The 20,497-nt window shown below is 38.6% G+C and overlaps 2 protein-coding genes across 2 annotated transcripts in view; one reads left to right on the top strand and one right to left on the bottom strand.

Moving 5' to 3' along the window:
• Positions 1–6,590, top strand: part of cpxm2 (carboxypeptidase X (M14 family), member 2) — a 43,479-nt gene extending 36,889 nt beyond the window's left edge. The window contains exons 12-14 of the mRNA XM_027016780.2: positions 1,099–1,238; positions 2,117–2,216; positions 5,186–6,590. Of these exons, the coding sequence (XP_026872581.2) occupies positions 1,099–1,238; positions 2,117–2,216; positions 5,186–5,433 (488 nt within the window). The 3' untranslated portion in view covers positions 5,434–6,590. The remainder of the gene's footprint in view (positions 1–1,098; positions 1,239–2,116; positions 2,217–5,185) is intronic.
• A 5,150-nt stretch (positions 6,591–11,740) lies between these two features.
• LOC113581571 (G-protein coupled receptor 26) lies at positions 11,741–20,268 on the bottom strand. The gene is made up of 3 exons (XM_027016797.2): positions 19,449–20,268; positions 18,429–18,542; positions 11,741–13,681 (listed from the first exon to the last, which is right to left on the bottom strand). Exons 1-3 carry the CDS (start codon positions 20,117–20,119, stop codon positions 13,420–13,422), a joined length of 1,047 nt encoding a protein of 348 aa, XP_026872598.2. The 5' UTR covers positions 20,120–20,268; the 3' UTR covers positions 11,741–13,419.
• Positions 20,269–20,497: the final 229 nt, after the last annotated feature.

Here is a 20,497-nt window from a genome sequence, read left to right as displayed (position 1 = left end):
GTTGCTCTATATATTTAATGGAAAATTCTATGATAAACATATTAAAAAATATTATTGTATTTGCACATTTATTGGTATGCTTCTTCTTACAGTGGACACAGAAGCCTTATTTATTGATTATGTGCTGTAAAGTATGCATTTGGTTTACAGAGCATAATATTGTGTCACTGTATTGCATGGTTTAACTTTCTGTAAAAGAAGGAAAACAAAAATATAACACTCTCAAAATATCAATATAAAGTCTACACTATTTGGCCCCAGTTATAAGTATATGATGAAGGAGTTAGCAAGACATGCTCCCATCAGGACACGTGTGACTAGACACGTGCACCCAGCCAGTCTATTGCTGCAGCTCAGCATGCTCAGCATGTGTTGGTGCCATTTCCTTAGACTGACCAGATAGCACTTAATCAGGTATTCTACATATTTATGAGAGAGAGTACATTTTCCTGAAACTTCCTGACTTGAGGAAAGTTTGCTGTGTTCACGCTAGTCTTTTATACACTGTAATTGAAGTGCAGTGGTGGTGAGTTAGATCCTCAGATGCTGATAGCAGTGATGCTTATCTGAACGCAGGTGTAACGATTGCACACACACAAGGGGAAGAGGATCCAATTGCAAGAGGTTTTATTTTCTTTTTAAATCAAACAGATCAGTGGGGTCAGGCAGGTATTTGTAGTCAGGTAGTTCCAAGGTCAATAACATGGGGCAGAGTCCAGATGGTGTCCAGGGCTCAGGCAGGAGACAAGGTCTGAAACACAGGCAGAAGTCGAAGACAAACATCGATCTGGAACTCTCGGTACGCAACATGGAGTTGGCAATACTTCACGATGTGAACGCAAGGGAGGGAAGCTTAAGTAGGGGGGCAGTAATGAGGAAGATGAGTATCAGGTGTGTATTAGTACTCTGGTGAATCAGATTGGGGGTGTGTGCAAGTGGGCGTGGCAGTGCGGGGCTGAGCATGGTTTCTGGGTTTTGTAACAGCAGGCCAATCAGTGTGAGCTGCAGCATGGTTTAAGATGCCTGATAGATCACAATCACATCATTTGGTACAGCAGATGGAAGGCTTGTGCCTGTGCTGCTTGCTCTGTTTTGCAGGTATGAATGATTTCAGCTACCTCCATACCAACTGCTTTGAGCTGTCCATGTATGTTGGCTGTGACAAGTTCCCCCACGAGAGTGAACTGCCTGAGGAGTGGGAGAACAACCGAGAGTCGCTACTTGTTTTTATGGAACAGGTACCCCCACCCACATACACACACACACACACACACACACACACACACAAACACAGCAACAACCAACCAAAGAGAGGAAATACTGACATGTCTGTTATTCCAGTATTATTAGTTTCCAGCACCCAAGCCAAATTTTCACTTCAGGTAAATCATGTCACCTGTAGCAGTCAGAGATCTAACACAGACCTCCATTCAGGTCTGCTGAGGGGTCACTTGGCATGTGGCATATTCCACAGTAAGACATAATGAACCCAATGACATTTACACCAACAGCCTACACATGCGATCTCTAGATCACCTTTCAGCATAAATATCCGAGCAGTGGGTTCTGCATTTGTGAAACTATGAATTAAGTGGGAAGAATGTAATCAGAGTAGGCTGAAGAGACCAGCAGTGGCAGTGATGGGAGCCTCATGAGATCCAGGGTAATCTTAACAAGTGTAGTGTGAGTGTGTGGGGGCTTTCAAAGGGTCAAATTTAAATATTTTCTCACAATTTAGCTGAATTCAAAGAGGCTAATGAAGATTATTTACTTAAGGCAGTTACAATGAATATCTAATTTAAATGTTGTAGTCTTAAATGTGTAGGTGGTATAAATGAATATATAGTTATGTATCTTTCTAGTCAAGCTAACTTTTTTCTCAGTGTAAATGTATGGAATTTAGCTGACACTTTTATCCAAAGCTACTCACAAGTATGACTGAATAGAACTTAAGCAATGCTCAGGGGTCTAACAATGGAAACTTGGCAGTGATGGGGCTTGAACTGGCAAACTTCCAATTACTAGTCAAGTACCTCAGCCACGGAGCTACCACTGCATACAGTTGTAAATTAATCTTTTGTGATGATGACTGTGTGGATGTCTCTGTGTGTGTTAGGTTCATCGTGGTATTAAAGGGGTGGTAAGGGATATGCAGGGAAGAGGAATTGCAAATGCAATAATCTCTGTGGAGGGCATCAACCATGACATTCGAACAGGTACAGTGCAACCGAGCATTATGAATTTGAATACCTAATGAGAAATGAGCATGGAACACTATACAGTATGTAGATCAATGGTATATTATTATTAATACATTAAAATCATACACACATCAACTACATTTTTCTAATCATTTTTAGGAAATCTTAACACAGTTGTAATACCAACCATGCAATAAAAAATCTTTAAAGTTGAATTTTGAAACATATTTCTATGTTATGACTGAAGATCATCTTTCTTTAGTTCTGTGTTTTTATCTTTTACTTAAACAAAGTTACATGCACCTTTTAGGTTGTGCTCAGTCCAGACAGTTGAAGCACAAAGCCCCAGTATTCTCCAGGCCAATGGCTTGGTTGGTGTGTTGTACCTCTGTGCAATTGTTGGAAAGTCTCTATGTTCTCCCCTTTTCATGCTAGTACATTTAGCTTGACTAGTTGCCAGTACTGGAATGTTACTGTCTGTTGTGTCTGTAACATTTCCAAATTGGCTTTTGGCATAATATTGCATTTCCACCATGGCATATTACACTTCTAATTACCTTTGTATAACATTCTGCAAAAGCTCTTATTCTGACAGATGTTGCAGTTTGTTACCTATTGACATATATCCTAATCTGCTAAAGCAGAAAAACATTTCTATCCCTGCCATGTTTTGCTCTGTCTTGGAAACAGCATGCAGGATTGCTGACACTGTACAGTCAATGCAGTCTGGTTCTCCTAAAGCTGCATGTTCTCCAGTGATTCTCCGGGTGCCTGAATTCAGATGCCAACATTGTGCATTTGTGAGAGCCTCTGCTCCTAGCAGTGCCTTAGAGACACTCAATGCATATGCTGCTAGCTAAAGCCCTTTAGCAGGTGCTGTTGACTGTGATTATGTCTGCTTTCAAATAGCTTAGATGACTTAAAAATAAGCATACTTTCTCACCAAAAGCCAATATGATATGTACAATCATTGAGGTCCAAGATTTTTTTAAATAAACGCTTTAACTGAAATGCTACCTGGAGTGTGTGCTGCTGTGGGCATTGGTATAAATGTCTCACAGGCATTGTTTAATTATTATTGGAAAAGTACTGGTCATGTTTCCATTCAAGTGATTTTTTTAAATGAAAAATTGTTTGTCGATATAAGGTATGTTTGTAGTGTTTTAAGATAGAATTTTACAGACAACTACCATTTGTATTGCCTATATTGATAAACATTATAGTGCTAAAGCAACTTTAACAATATTTTTTTCTCCCCAGCTGAGTCACATTAGTTTTAAGCAAGCTGTTCACAATGACAGTGTTTGACTTCTTGCCCATAGAATAGCAGATATAAAGTGGAGTGATCACAAGGCAGATGCATACGCTGAGAAGAGCAAGATTTATTAAGGGCAAATCCACAATCACAGTCCAGGGTCAGTGAGCCATGCAGGGTCAGGACTGCCATGCAGTCAAGGAATCTGCAACTACATGAAACACAACGCGATCACAAAATGGGAAGCAGGCTATAAAAATAGCACAAGCAACAATAAGAGCAAAAACAAAAGATCACAAAACAGGCAAAGAAAACACGAGGCTTGGAAAAGGAACAGTGGCTAGGATTAACACACAGAGGCAAGTCTTTAACACAATGACCGGCAAACACACATGCAACAAGACAGGGTTTAAATACATGTGCTAATAAGATTTAACTAGACACAGGTGCTACCAAAGATGGGCAGGGATAAACAAAACACGGAAGCAAAACAAATAAACAAGACAGGGAAACCATGGAGACTGGGACGCTAGGACCGTGACAGCAGACTTCTGCAGAGAAGCACAAATAAAATAACATTCTTCCCTCTTACAGTGAATGTTCGAGAGATAGTGGCCTCTTTTTAAGCAGGAAATTAAAAGAGATGTAATTTATCGTGATTACCATAAATACAAATGTTTGTTCAATGCATGTAAAGCCTCTCCGAGATGTCTCAAGTCTCCAGCTTGTAGCTACCATATTAACATAAATGAACAAAAGAAAAGGATTTTCTATTTGTAATGTTCAAAGCCCATAGTTGCTTTCTGTGGGTTGCCTTTCCTGGATAGATAATTTATCTAGTAGAAATGACATCCTTGTTAACAGTAAAAAGCTTTTAGAATCAATCAGACAGATTTTCTCAAGGGTTTTTTTTCTTATAGCAAACATACTATATATAATAAATAAAGTGTTATATACAGTATATAATAAGATGGTGTTTAGGTGTTTATAGTAATAACTGCATGTTTAAAATAATTACCAATTATTACAAACAAGGTAGAACTGCTGCTCTGTCCTTTGTGATCTAAAGGAACTTAATGTGGTCAACCTATCTGTCATTCTCCATATCTACATGAAAGATTGTAGGTGTTTGCATGGAAAAGACTTTTCATATTTCATTAATGCTCACCTTCTGTCCCTGACCTGTATTATAGCTATGCTGTCCACAAGTTTAGCTTTTGCTCAGAAGAGCTTGGCAGTTGCTCAGAGGTTTGAGTCACTTAGAACAATGAGGACTAATAAGAAACATGAAAATTTCTATTTGGTAAAAAAAAAGGGCAGTCACTTAAAGTAAAGTAAAGAAAGGTACTACATTAAAGGTACTCCCAAAGTTTTAGAGACAAAACTTTGAAGGAACAGAGAAGGAAATGAAAAGACTGCAGGGTGTACTGGATAAATTATATCAAATTTCTCTCTTTGAGTCAAGCCAACGATTATCACAAAATGATAACCTCTTAGTGTTGTCTTGCAGAGATGGCAAAAATTAAACACATTTAGACCAGCTACATGAACTAATTTAATTAAAGACTTAACTTTGTGCTAAATAGAAATAGTTTTATGGTAATTTAATGTAGCTCATGTTTTACTTAAGATGTTTTTATAAATTATAATTTTATTGGGTACTCCTTTTATGAAAAAAAATCATCAGCAGAGTAACATGGTCCTATGGTTGTGTTTTGCATTTGGGCAGCTGCTGAAGGTGACTACTGGCGCTTGCTGAACCCAGGGGAGTACAGGGTGACCGTGCGAGCTGAAGGCTTCCCCACCACCAGCAAAATGTGCAAGGTGGGCTATGACATGGGTGCCACACGTTGCGATTTCACTGTCACCCGCTCCAACCTGTCGCGAATCAAAGAAATCATGAAGAAGTATAATAAGCAGCCAGTCACCCTTCGGCAACTTCCAAGAAGACCTCGACATAGACCCCTGGGGACCTAGAGGGGACTTCTGAGGACTGCAGGGGAAATACAGTTCCACAACATTGGTCCCAGTACTGTCCTCTCACTATTTGATGGACTTTCTAGATTTCTAGACTGCTATGTAGACTGCTTGTTGTCTATTTTACTGGGAGGAAATGTGGCATAGTCAGACTGAGAATGGTTTGGCAGGGGGAAAACGGGGCTGCTCAGTTACCTAGGAACCAAAGTTTTCTACTTCCAACTGTATTAGCTTTCTTCTGCTGATGTTAAAATTTTCAGATAATGGCTGGTTCCACTTCTAACCAGTGCCAATGGCAACAGAGAAGTGGAAGAGGTCAAATGCCTTTTTTTGAATTATTATAATTAAAGACTGCATGAGCAAAGGATTTAAAAGGATATTGCTAGATGTACAAGCCATCGATAAGATCACATTACCTCAGGATTGAGTTTCATAAATTTGCTTTCAAGTTAATAGGTCATTTAGATCAGTTGTAAGGCATGGAGATAGAACTTAAAACTGTATCAGTTCCTCTGGCGTAAGACAAGGGCTTTGACATTTATTAGAACTCACTGGGGTAGAACAGTATGAGCAAACTGGATTTTTATGAAGAAGGTAGGATGTGATAAAATCAAAACCTTTAAAATCATTTAATAACTGGACCTTTTCATCTCTTATATAGCCTAAGAGCTTCTGAATTATAACATTTTTAATTAAAAGAGGAGGTAATTTATGCCATTTATGCAATTTATTTTAATGATGTAATGAAGCTATTTGAGGCATTTTAACAGGATTTGTTTTGTTGAATTCTGTTTTTTTTTGCCATTCTTTTGAGAGTTCAGACCTGTTACTTTGCTGAATTACTTGAGCTTTTTATTCTGATGTTGCTTAAACCAGGGGGACCCAACATTTCCAGGAGATATTCCCTCAGTTTAGTTTGAGTCCTAACATATTTGCTCCAGCTACAAGTCATATTCAGAATCATCATCATATTAGTGCCAGATGGGTTAGTTTGAGCTTGGACCCACAGTTGTTTTGGGACATTTGGTAATGCTTGATGCTTGGGGACTTTATTGTTATCTGTTCCATTTACTGATAATAGTATCTGTATTCTTTATGTAAATGTATGAAATGTTAAAACCACTGCTCTTAATAAACTCTGGCATTAAAGTACTCTATGTGGATGTGATTATTGCAGATAGACTTGCTAAAGATGAAGGTTTTGACATTTTGGCCTGGATTAAAGGCTGCTGGTTGAAAACTGCAAGATAGTCATAGTGAATAGTTATGTCGCTATAAGTAAAAAACCAGAGATTCTCAGCCCAGTCCTCAGGGGACTTCAGCCTGTCCACAGTTCTGTTCTGCTCCAGCCCCCAGCCCACCATAATCTGGACACCAGTGTTTTACAGCCCTTGATTACCTGCCTCAGGTGAATTAGGAGCTAGAACATAGCAGACGTGTGAACTAAGGATTTCCTAGGACTGTCTTAGAAACCTCTCAGAGCCATCACCCGATCCAAGATTAATAACCCTGATGGAATACCAGTCTCTTAAAAGCTCTCAGTTATGACATGAAAATGCATTTTAACAACATATAAAATGTGAAAATTGGGTTAGCACTTTCTAAAAATTCTCTTTAGTATGTTTGACTAGTAAAAAAACAAATAATGGTCCTTCATTATGCACATGTAAAGGTACTCAAATGACACTAGATCACTATTTTGTTTATAAGTCGGAAAGCCTAGTATACAACTACCAATAATCTGGTACTCCAGCTCCCTGGACCACTTTCTTGATCAAATCTAGCAGGATTTATGTTTTATATCATATTTGAGTTAAACTAAATACTTTGTAGCAGTCCAAGAATGCTTGAGAAATCAGATGAACTGATAATTTATGCAGCAGTAGAGACATTGACCAATGAGCAAATGGTTAATAAAGACAATATTACATGAGCTCCGTGGCATCAACCTGTAGAGTTATACAATGCACATAGCTAATTTGTGCTTTGGGCTTCACATAAACCAGATATCTTTTATGTAATCAATAAATTCATACACAAACATTTTTTGCAATGTTTTTCCCCTCTGTGAATTTTAGTGCGGATCACAGAGTTGCACCTTTATTATTGCTTTTAGACAAACTGCATATTCATCTGATCAGCCACGCCCCGGTGAGTGGTGTGACCAGGCTGTTCATTTGATCAATCTGCACCAGGTGAGTGGGGTGACTGAGCTTTTCATTTGATCAGCCTGTATGAGGAGAGTGAGGTGACCAGGTTGTTCATTTGATCAGCCTGCACCAGGGAAGTGGGGGGATCTGGGTTTTTCAGGGTCAAATTACCTTGTAGATTTTTTACATTCTTTTTTAAAGGCAAAGTTCCGGTCTAATGGTGCTGGGAATGAAACTCTAATTATGCTGCTCTCTGTTACATGCTACCTGCTGTATTCTGACTGTCTTTAAAGCTTCTTGCGAGCCTGCACAGACCTCCTTATGGTGCTCCTGTAATTATCTGAACCTCTGACCAAAACGACCATCTTCTATCGCCTCTTTCCACAGATTTTCTGTGTTGTAGACATTTTGTTGATATGGATGAGTAGATATTGATACTGGTGGTCAACCAATTATCTTGTCTCTTGTGGGCTGTGTGTGTGGGGGTGTGTTTTTATTTATGTTGTAATGGTTCACAGTGCTGGGGTTTCCTTTCTGAGTGTAAGTAATGACTAAACTCTGAGGAGATCACACCATCTGTTGAGACAGGGTCTGTGTAGGTGATGAAGAATATTCATATTCTTCAAACTAATGTCATAGACAGCTCATCAGGACATGTATACTGTTATAAGCAGTCTTTGGCTTCCACCCCTGCGAGATAACCATACTCAACATTTCAGCATACGCATATGTAGTTCTCTCAACAACCTGTGTGACCAAACATCTGTGTCAAGTCATTAGAAAAGGTATGAACACAGCACCCAAATTAACTCTAACCTTACACATTGATAAATAAAAACCCCAAGATTACATTGAGCAGCCAATTTCCCACAAGACATTTTAACACAACACCTATTCTAAGAGTTGTTTGGCCAGGTGGGAGCCGGAGACCTGTTGGAAGGGGTTCGCCCAAAGAGCTACAGCCTATCACTGCACAGGCTGGAGTGAGCGAGTGAGTGATGAGTGAGTAAGTGAGAGAAGCGGCAGAGAAGAGACAAGAAGAGAAGAGACGAGAAGAATAGAGAAGAAGAGGAGGCACTGACCTCTGCTAAGGTTCAGTCACCAATATCTCTCTGAAGAGTGTCCAAGCTTTGATGTAGAAATGTGGCCACTTGTAGTTCAGACGAGTGAGCAGAAAGTTTCCTCAGCTGTTGTGTTTTCCCCGTTCGCAGTGTGTATGCACACTCTTCACCATTTCTTCTACATCACCCCTCTTTCTCTGTCTGACAACACATTACTGATAATTGATTATTGGTATTTGTGAGCAATTTTAAGCAATTACATTGAAATGTTATTTATCATTTCATTTTTATTAAAAAAGTCTCACAGGAAACTATTACACACACACACAAAAAAAAGCGCACATGGACAAAGAGTGCTCATTACATAGCACATGTCTGCATTGTGTTTTGAGTCAAGCTGAAGTACGGACTGTTCTTCATCTGAGGTTTGAATCACTTAACCAAAGAAGAGTTTTTTGAATATGGAGTGAGAAATGTGAACACATGTGCAGGGAATGATAGTGTGGTTTTTCCAGCAAGCACAAAATTATGGATGGCTAGGATGCCTCACAAACAGATGGAAATAATCCATGCTATGAAAGCTCTCTCTGTTAATGCCAGGTCTATTCTCTCTCTCTCTCTCTCTCTCTCTCTCTCTCTGGAAGCAATTTTGAAGTGATTCTGGCATAAGTGTGTTTGACCACTGATAGAATAACTAAACATCCTAAATGAGCAAAGACTGAGAAGTCTGTAAGAGTGCTAGAAGTGTACTGATATTACAAAAACACAAACACCACTAAACAACCTTTTGCTGCTTTAATCAATTATCTTGCACTCATTGCTCAATTGGAATGTTTAGTGCAGTAGGGCTGTATACGCAAAACCAGAGGCCAACACATTCAGCACAGAATAAGTGGCTATCCACAGTAGCTGAACGTTTCCATAAACCTGAAATTTTACACACATTGTACATATTTGTGTATAGATTCTGCCAACTCTCCTGGCTGTGTTGTTACCAGTAACAGAGGAATGTGAAGGAAAGGTTGTATGCCTTTAAGCACAGCCCAGCCATACAACTGTATGACTTCTGGAGACTAGAGACTATTACATACAGAAGCCCAACATCAAACACATGTTAGACTCATTTAGTTCCTTCTTACTTAAACTTTATTCACCTCAAAGGCCAGTTTAGGAACACAAATTGAAATGAAAACATTTCCAATAGACAGAGAACAACTTAGCAAAATCCCTTATGCACACTAGATCACTAAATGTACCTCATTAAGCGAGTAGTGCAACAAATGTCGCCGACAAAGCCAGAAACTATTTGAACTCTGACATCATCTTCTACCATCTTAAACATAACCAGTGCAAATGTCTATTTAATGATCCCCTGGAAACATTAATAACTGCTACCAAAGATAAATTACTTAAAAAAAAAAAGCAATTCATATAGTAATACCAGCATAATTTCATATTATTTTTCAAGACCAACATAAAGAGGTATATCATTATCTAGTTATTTACATTAGTTTAAAAAGATCCACTTTATTACACATTCTAAAACACAATCATAATAGATTACACAAAAATATTGTTCACTTCAGCTTCTAAAACTAAAACTCACCAAACACATCAGAACTCTTCTTTTATAAATATTTATATGATCAGTTTATTTATTTTCCATGTAACAAATACAATTATGTATTTCACATTCAAGTGTATCCCTATTCTATTTCAGTGCAAATTTTATGCAAAAGCTGAAACAAATACAAATGAACTGTTGCAGTGTTTTCACTCAGTGGGACAGAACATGGAGTTGTGAAATGTATCTTAAGAATGGGGCAACATACTAATGCAGGGGTCAGTGCTCAAACCCAGTGGCTTCCAGTATCCAAGCCTTTGGAGCACATTCTCAGAATTCCCTGCTCTAAATCGCAATCTGTTTATGCAGATTGACTCACATCATACAGAATCAATGACATAGTCTTTGTCTACAAAACAACTACATCAAATCCATCTCGTAGATTTTCATCCAATCACAATTTATTCACCAGAAATAGTCAGCAGCATATTTCAGTGCCATTTTCTCAGCATGCTTATCAGTGGGCAATGTGTCAGGCGGGTTTTTACCAATTGAGTTTGGCATGTTAGTTCAACTCAGTAAACTTTACCAATTGAGTTTGGCATGTTACTTTGACTCGTAAACAAACACCTTTCCTGTCAGCAAATTTTAATACAGATGACTAGTCATTTGGAAATCTGTGCTACCAACCATGTCAACTCAAAACATGAAACTACAAACATATTGGATGAACATCTGAATATTGCTAAATGTATCAAGTTACTTCCTAGAAGTTGGAATGATCATGTGTTACCACTCTATATCAAATATACTGCTTTTTATTACTTATATCAAATATCCTGCTTTTTATTACTCATGTATTTATTTATTATTTTATTAATTCTATGAGCAAAAATTGAACTGTCTCTGCTTAAGAGAAGAGAAATTTATACCTACTTTGAACACTTTTGAAAATATAACCCGTTACTTTCTTTGGACAAATTAGGTATAGTCTCTTACTGTAGAAACTCAGAATGCCATATCCCAGATATTATATTTGGTTTTATGCCATCATTTTGAATTATTACAGTAAGCATATTTTCAAATATTTAACAAAATATCCAAAATGTTAATGGTACTATTTATGAATTAGGGCTAGAAGGTGCTCATTAACATATGGTAAGGAGCTAATGTAAGATAGTTCTACTAGCTTTTACTTGTTGTTAGCCTTTTTTTTTGTTTTGTATAAAATACCCCTTTACTTTTTTTGCACTCACATTCATGGCCAGATACTAGCTCTTACAAATAAGGTCATTGTCAATGTTCATTTAAAAAAGAAGAAAAGTATGGACATTGTAATATGGGTTCCAAAGTGTATTCACCCAAATTTACACTTTTGATAAAGCATGCCTGGAACAGTGATGTTCAATTAACACTCAACTACAAACAATTCACACTTTGGAAATCCGGGAGTTACCACACACACACACACACACACACACACACACACACACACACACACACACACACACACACACACACACACACACACACACTCACTCACTCACTCATATTCAGTTAATTCCCATTACTAGTGCAATCTCCTTGGCAAGCTTCAGGGTCCTGTTCTTGAATATCAATTACATTCTAGAAATATATTAGTATATATATATATTGATTGTTTTATATATGCAGAGACTCATCAGATACAGTGTATCTTTTAATTATAGAGAAGATGGCTTTACACTAACCTCATTATTCATTTACTTACTGTAAAACAGAGTAAATTGTTCAGAGGTAGCTAGTTGCTGGGTCATTTATTTTCTTCTTTAATGACTACTGCCTACTAAAGTTAACAGTACTAACAGTACTCCATAAGAAAACTGATTACATCTGTGACATCTATTCCTATGACGGATCGGATAAAACTGGCTACAAATGACCACCAAGACTTATTCCAACAGCACCCTGTATTTCAGCTATCACAAGCGCTATGGAGAGCTACAGTAGGAGCACTTGCAGGTCAGCCACGAGGTCCACTGCCCTTAATCTAAATGTAATTATGCCTGAGCAGGAAGGCACTAAAAAGCCAGGGTGGTGATTTGTCCATTAGGCTCAAACTAGCCCTGTCATTTACGCTACACTTGATCTGTCAGTGTGAGAGAACAGGCATCAGCACAGCTTGGCCCTGGTCTGTGTCCCATCTCTCTCCATCCCAACACTGACTCCTCCGACCCCTCTTTGCTGCCAGCCACAGGCTTTAATTGGTTTCACATAGCATTGCTTCAAGAGTCTGTTGGAAAAAAGGCAAGTTTCCAGAGAGAAAACTCTGAGGTCGTGCCACAGGTCCACCACATATGAAAGATTCTGCTGAAGACCTATAGGCCATGGCATTTATTTTCTCACTATTCTCCATTCTGTAGAGGTTAGTGTGTGGAGAATACCAGCACAGTGGATTATACTTGCAGTGGATTATACTTTAGTGTTTGAAACTGGATAGAACCCTTTTCTTTTCCTTCAGGCTTATCTCTGTATTTCTATGCAGAATTCTAGACACAAAATGAGTAAAATAATCTCATTTACAACTTAGCGTTACTGGTAAAATGACAAGTTGTTCTCTGTATTGGCACTAAGCTACACTCTATGGAGTGTTAAGCTGAGCGCTACATTTTTGTATTATGCTCTCTGTAAGCATACACATTTCCTTTGGAAATAGTGTAGTCACACAAGCCTACCATGAGTCATAATAACAAGCGAGGCTAGATTTCATAGACATGAAGAGATATAAACTCTTGTTATTTCTTTGAATAAAAGTCTATCAAATTTTCAAACTATATCAGTTTACTGTATCACCTTGTGCTGAGCCTCGAGTGAACCACAAAACTCCACAGATGTCCCCCAACCTCCAGCATATCACCCTTAGTGTCTGAACTCAGGACTCATAAAATTCACAGCTACAGCTCTGGTCAGCAAGAAGGTACTAAGCAAGTAATAAAATGATTGAAAAATATCTCCAAAAATTAGAAGTCCTAATCCATAAGGTTTCTAGAATGTCCATGTATAAGAAAATTGTCTAGAATGTTCTCTTCTAGAACACTTATATGACAGTGGAGCCTTCCAGATTCCCCTTTGTCAAGGCAAGGCATGTTCCCACTGGTGAGTGGCAGGCCTGCTGAATCACAGCTCTGATGAGTGCAGGCTCCTCAGGGTCCTCCACCACAGGTCCCGCCTCTCACGGAGCACATCCCTTTATCGCCCTGGGCGACTCCAGGGCCTGGACGATGGTGCTCGGGCCGGTCCTGCGCTGCCAATCATTCGAGTTCATAGACCTGCGCTTCAGGAGGCGGTTGATGATGTCAGTGCAGGTCTTCCTGTACTGGTGCCGGAGCAGGGAGTAGACGAAGGGGTCACATGCTGCTTTACTATAGGCCAAGCATTTACACAGCAACCCCCAGTGCTGGGTTATTCGAACTGTAGGCCAGAGTTCCAGAAGCCTATTGCAGAGAGAGACAAGGAGAGAGATATTTTTGCTGTTTTAGTTCATTGTTTAGTACATTGTTTCCCATTGCTCAAGTATCCCAGCACACCTGACTCAACTGTAATGTAATTCATTATTTGATTCAGGTGTGATAAAAATGGGGGAAAAAACAAAATGCGTAGATGGAGATTCAGTAGCTTGTTGATATACACAACCTAGAACAGCAAGGCTTAGTTGATAGTCATACAGTTTAGGACCTCACTGGTTAAGGTACTTGCCTCTAATCAGAAGGTTACTAGTTCAAGTCCCACCACTATGTTGCTACTGTTGGACCCTTGAATTGTGACCTTGTTTTGGATAAAAGTGTCAATAGAAATGTTTTACTCATTTCTTATGAAGGTTCTAATGCAATTGGTGTTTATTTCTGGTAGGTCTTTTGCAGAACTTGTGCTGTTACTAGAATGTTCACATGACTTTCATTGTTTGTAGCTTGCTAGCTTTGAGTGAAGTAATGATAGAGTGAAACTAGGTTAATGTTAGGTTGTATTTTTATGAGGTAAATTTACAAATGCAGCCTTATCCTCATCACATATCCACACCTGCTATTAAAAGGATGGTGGACTGGTCTTGGCATGACATTGAATTACACATATTCAGTAAGACCACATGTGAGTATACAGCACAATGAAACATTAATTTACTCTTCAAGCCACATATTCTGTATGTGGCATTCATCCCATTGCAAAATAAACTAACCTTGCAAGACTGTCTGTTTTCATTAAGAAAGTGCTGCTCTTGGTTTCCAATTGCCATAGAAAAGGTGGGACAACAATTACTAAGGTTACATACATAGAAGTGGAACATATAGAACATGAATTCCTATAATGAACATGACTGATTAGCGAGTAATATTTTGAATGGCGATATCAGATGAACAATATAATTGGTAACCAATGTCTGTGTAAGAGGTTTTTAAATTCACTGCCATAACTTCAACCCAGAAATCAGAATTACTAATAGCATACTTTACTCTATTATTTAAAACAGAATGTATATTGACCTCCTACAATATCATACTTTAAATAGCAAGATTATTGTTTAAATATATATTTTTGCTGTTACTTGATCTGTTAAGATCTAAAAATATCTTTTAATATCTAAAAGCATTTTAATCATTTCATCATCTATTTTTTTTAAAAGTCTGTTTTATCCCCACACCTGCATGAGGCTATGAGGCTGCCAAGCAGGCACTACACACACACACACACACACACACACACACTGTACAATTACCAGTCATTTCATTAGACCCTTGTAGAAGAGGATCTCCTAAACCTCCTTTAATTTTTTTTTTCCTGCAAACATACCCATGATTTCATTGTGAGTTTAAGCACAAAATCATATTATCTGTTGAACAAACACCAGTGGCACATGATATGAAAATCATAGTGTTACTATGGAATGAAATGCCATTGAAATAACCATGAAGAACTTTGGATTGCTTTTTTCTTCCGTCCCTTGTTTTAAAGTTCTTAGAACATACATCTCATGCTCAGGGATCTACTTCTCTGAACTTTCAGTGCACAAAGCTGAAGTCAGAACCCGAAGGAGAGAACTATGTATTTAAGTTCTAAGAGTGTGTAACAACCCAATACATTTTTCATCACTAGTATCATACAAGTGTGACTTATCTCGGTGTGAGGAATTCTGGGGTTTCAACTGGAGGCAAGCAGCCAATAAAAATTAAAAAAAAGGTTTCTGAGTCTTCATGACCTGATGCACAGCTTTTCATTCTTATAATGAGGATTATTTATGCTCTGTCTCTGTTGGTCTTTGGGGAAATAAGTGTTTAGGGTTTCCAAATTCTAATCAGCACACTGTATAGTGAAGACTCACACAGCGTTTCGTGCTGTGGAACAGATAGATCTAATTCATTCATTACAAACAACTGTGACATCTGCCTAATGCAGCACATCTGCATATCATTTGTGGTTTTAATAATACCATACAGATAGCCTGTATTTGATTTAGGTTCTGAAGTGCATTCTACAATGTCTTTCCTATTTCTGTTTGTCCATCTTTACTCTCCTCCTGACATGATGCAGAATTTAGCAGAGAGCTCATGGAAATGCGTTGATAATGTCACCACTCTCACAGAATTATTAAGACAGGCAACCACCTTTGGATTTATACTGTGCAGCATCACAGTGGATACAAGCTTCATTATCATATTAAATCTCCTGTGTGACATTGAATAAGCAAATGAACAAGAGATAAAAGGACTAAAGCATAAAAACATACAGACAGACACACACGTGCACACATAGAGTGTTGGATATTGCTATCTTTACTGTAAGTTTGCAGCTGGCATATATTAGAGCATTTATTTTATTATAATCCTGAACATCAACCCTCTGGTCTTCAAATAGAATTAATGACAATACACTCACTGAACCATCTGAGGCTGCCAAGCAGGCACTACACACACTCACAAACACTCACACACACTCACACACACACACACACACACACACACACACACACACACACACACACAAAAGGAAAAAGCCCAGCCCTAAGTTGAATTACAATACAGGCATCCATCATATCTATTGAAGTTAGGGTATTGGGTAAAGAAAGCTAAGCCATTATCACATCAGTGGAACAAAAATATCAGTGGTCCTTTACATGATAAACACAATGGGGAGCCATGATGATGGGATTTTAGGCAGTGGGACTGTTTCTCCTTAATTAAACCAACAAAGTGCATCTGTACCTGTTCAATTCCTGTTTAGACATGCTCACAGCTGCACAGCCATTCTGGCAAATGATCATTCACTCCAAGCTTTTATCAGAACACATACATAGAAAATATGCTTTGGGCACTTTGAGCCCATATAGTGGCTAAATAGCCCTTATACCCCTAACATTTTATAGTTGTCGTGTGTGTGTGTGTGTGTGTGTGTGTGTGTGTGTGTGTGTGTGTGTGTGTGAGAGAGATGGGGAGGGAGGGGGCATATATGAGTTAAGAATCAAACAGAAGATCACAAACATCTTTAAACAAAGAAATATGATAATGCAATGGTTAGAAAAAGTAGTGGTCAATTTGTGCGGCAAGTATGAGTGAAGTGCACGTTTCAGGACAAGGATTAAAAATACTATTGTAAAATACTGTAAAGCATAATAAATTCATAGCCATGGCCAGTTATATTTTAATTACAGCAGATACAGTTTGATTGTGCAGGGTACAAATGGTTATTATTTTTTAAAAGTCAAAAGTGCTTACCAGCTGCATAATTATCCTACATTATTAGCCTTTTTGTTTCATATTTTATTTCCCAGACCCTGTATGAATGAATAGTACAAGCAAGTAATGAATAGTGCAAGCAAGTAATCAAGCTAAATCTGGCTCACTCAATGGGTCAGGTGATTCTTGCATTGTGATGATATGAATGCACATTTCATGTTGCCTGTGCTATTGAATCACCAAAGCTGTCATGAATGACTTCTGTTAGAGTGAATTTAGCAAAGTAAGACTTAATGGAATCTTGTTATGATTTTATAGATGAATTCAGGTTTCTTCACAAGGATCCTGGATTTCAAATTGCTTTACATTATGAATTCTACAGATAAGTAATATTAAAGAGTTAAAAAAGGCCTTCTGAGCAGGTATTTCTGAATGCTGGCTTATTCAGATGGCACCCTGGATGACATGGTGGATCTGATAGATAGTTGGATGTTCTGCTGTTCAACTGCCAGGCAACAATATTTGGGATTACTGTGTTGTTCTAATGACTACACCAAGACATGCATCTTACTGTGTAATAATCAACATATCATCATCGTTATTATCATTTTGTTAAAAATGCAATAATGGCACACTACACGTATAAGATTTTCAACTAATGATAACAGCCATACACACCTTTACTATCAGGTGTGTGAATTCAGGGATGAAATATAAGACTGGGTGAATATGGGCTAATATAATGTATGGCTTGTGGTGGGGGGTTAGAGGTAACCTCAGATCTTCTATCATAAGGTCTGCCAATAAGATGTATGTGTATTTGTGTGTGTGTGTGTGTGTGTGTGTGTGGTTGTGTGTGTGTGTGTGTGTGTGTGTGTGTGTGTGTGTGTGTGTGTGTGTGCGTGTGTGTGTGAAACAGGATATTGGATATTGTAATATTGTATTAGTTCACACACATTGTATAGCAGTACCACATAGTGCTGCTATAAATGAGGGCTGCAGTAAGCACACTCCAAAAAACACTTAACTCTGACCTTGCGGGTGTTCTTCGACTGCCTGGGCCCTCTTATACACTAGCTTTCCACACATGGTTTAAGCCCTCTGGCTCAGTCTCTATTAATATGAATTCTCTATTCACAACCCAGTTTGGTCCTGCTCTTAATAGTCTTGTGGGTCTGAAAAACCAGACAATGAATCTTTTGCAAAATGCTTAAATCTTAATCTAAAATATGCCATTTTAATTCTTTTCTTCACATAATAACAAAATGCTGTGTTCATTATACTTAGGCAAAGTCTAAATAACACAGTCTGTATGCAACATTCTGAATGCAGGTTTGGTTAAGCACCATGTTTAGCCAGTATCCATAAAACCAGCCTAAAACGAGGAGTATATACATATAAATATATACATAAAACGGGGTTGAAATATAGACTCCAGTTAGCAAAATTAATAATAAAAAGAAAACAATATAAAGTATGAAGGAGAGTGAGAGAGCGCGTGTATATGGACTCTTACCTTGTGATGACATAGGGCGCGAAGCACAGCACAAACGTGCCGATGAAGGTGCTGATTTTCCTGGTCGCGCGCTGCCGCCGCCTTCTCTGCTCCTCTAGGCATCGCTGACGAACGCTGCAGCATCAGAGCCTTGTCACTGGTATAGTTTTCGTGGGCGTGCGTGTGCACGTGTGACATGCTTGTGTCACATGTTTATCAAACTTTAAAGCACAACAGCGCCGATCTAGGATTTGTTTTCCCAATTAATTGCTTCTTAATAAAGTGCATTAATTAATCAATCAATATCTAATTAATATGGACAAGGGACATATAATTTTTAACTTTAGGCACTTGATAATTATGGTCCAGTTTTATATTTGGGAGAACTTCAGAAATATTTTTGAAACATTAAATAGCTATTGCATTCAACAGCTACGTTCCGAAATGAGGTGATCAGGGGTCACAAACGCCATTACGAAGCCCTCTGATGCTACGCTGAATGCTAACTACTCAAGCGAGTCGCTTCTTATGTGCCCTCGAGTCTTTTGAGTCATAATGAAATTGCATCTCAAAGCAGGGCTTCCACAGGCATTGGCAGCAAATGAAGGGAATCAGTCCCGAGTCAAAAACCATCTTTCTCTATTGCAGTAGTTTGATGGTGTTGCTAAAATAAGCGACACTTTGACTGCTCAGTTTTAAAGCTGCATTTTTTAATGTCGATAAACAAATTAATTTTCATTTCCTTGTTTTTAACTTCATTATTTTTGATTAACTGAAATTGTTAATGTTTATAATACTATATTTTTTATTTCATATATGGCAAGTGTTTTTAATAGTATATTTGTAATATATTAGTTGTTCGACTCAAGTATATTAAATTTAATACAATTTGTACATATTCCAAGATATACAAATTCAAATCCAGTTTTGCTCTCAATTATGCCTCTTGCCTATGCTGTGAAAATGTCAAAATCAATAATGCACTACAATGATACATACATTTATAGATGGCCCACTACAGTCATGAAGAGAATTGCTTACCTTGGGTGAATGTCCACGAGAAGAACTAAAGTTTGCATTGTGATAATATCTATTCGTTTGCAGTGGATACGTGCCACTTTGAGTACTTTCAGGTATGTTATGCACAGCACCACGAATGACAGGAGAAAGGTTAGCGCGTGAAAAGTGACGGTAAATACAATGAACTGAGTCCGGCCGTGGCTCGCCCTTGTCTCGCTCAGAGTGCATGAGGCGTAAAGTTGATGATAGCCCACCCAGGAAAAACATGCAGCCGCCGCAGAAAACGACATTGAATGCACCCACGTGTAGCCTAGAACTACAGTTGCGTCCCGGTGGCGCATTTTGGAGTGGTAGCTGAGGGGGAAGACCACTGCGATCCACCTGTCGATGCTGAGCGCTGCCATACTCAGCATAGAGCTGGTGGTCAGGAACGTCTCCAAGAAACCGACAGCGTTACAGAACGCGTCGCTCCCCGGTTGCCCCTTGCTAACGAGTCCTACCAAAGTTAGCGGCATGTTGGAGACGGTTAGCAACAAGTTACAGAAGGTAAGGTTTAAAGTGAAAAGCCCTGGTACTTGTTTCCTGATTTCCGGGTTGTACAAAAAGCAGATCAGCACCAAGACGTTGGACAGCAACGATACTACGATGATTGCCACTACCAAAAGACACACAAACACGTCCACAGAGTCCATGGTGCGTGTTCTACTCAAAAGCCCGGGCTCCCGGTTAAGAAATTCACTAGAGACCGGGTGCAGTTGAAAAATGGCATGATGCTGGCTTTAGAATTCATCCATATCCACGCGCTCACATCCCGTTCTTACCCGAAGAGGATTTCTGCTTCTTTCCACGTCACTTTGCTTTGCCTTCTCCAAGAACTAGCGGGGGTTGTCCATCAAGTTAAGATAAATTTTCAATTTATCATGCGTAGAAACGCGTTGTTCCGTCCTATTAAAAAATGTTTTTTTTTTCTTCCTACAAATATCCCCAATATGCCTCCAGTGCGTGTATCTTGTCTTGGCACTTTTTCGTAAGCCGGGAAACCCAGCCTGTCTTACGCTTACAATTTTTCC

Source organism: Electrophorus electricus, chromosome 14, assembly GCF_013358815.1.
Source record: "Electrophorus electricus isolate fEleEle1 chromosome 14, fEleEle1.pri, whole genome shotgun sequence".
NCBI lineage: Eukaryota > Metazoa > Chordata > Actinopteri > Gymnotiformes > Gymnotidae > Electrophorus > Electrophorus electricus.
This window is presented reverse-complemented; position numbering and strand designations above follow the sequence as displayed.

What these genes read in the sequence shown, in the direction of transcription:
- LOC113581571 (XM_027016797.2), bottom strand. Translation starts at nt 20,119, where the DNA reads ATGGACTCTGTGGACGTGTTTGTGTGTCTTTTGGTAGTGGCAATCATC. An exon ending in CTCGTGGACATTCACCCAAG is followed by an intron (nt 18,543 to 19,448) that starts GTAAGCAATTCT and finishes CTGATGCTGCAG; the next exon opens with CGTTCGTCAGCGATGCCTAG. An exon ending in GCGCCCTATGTCATCACAAG is followed by an intron (nt 13,682 to 18,428) that starts GTAAGAGTCCAT and finishes TCTCTGCAATAG; the next exon opens with GCTTCTGGAACTCTGGCCTA.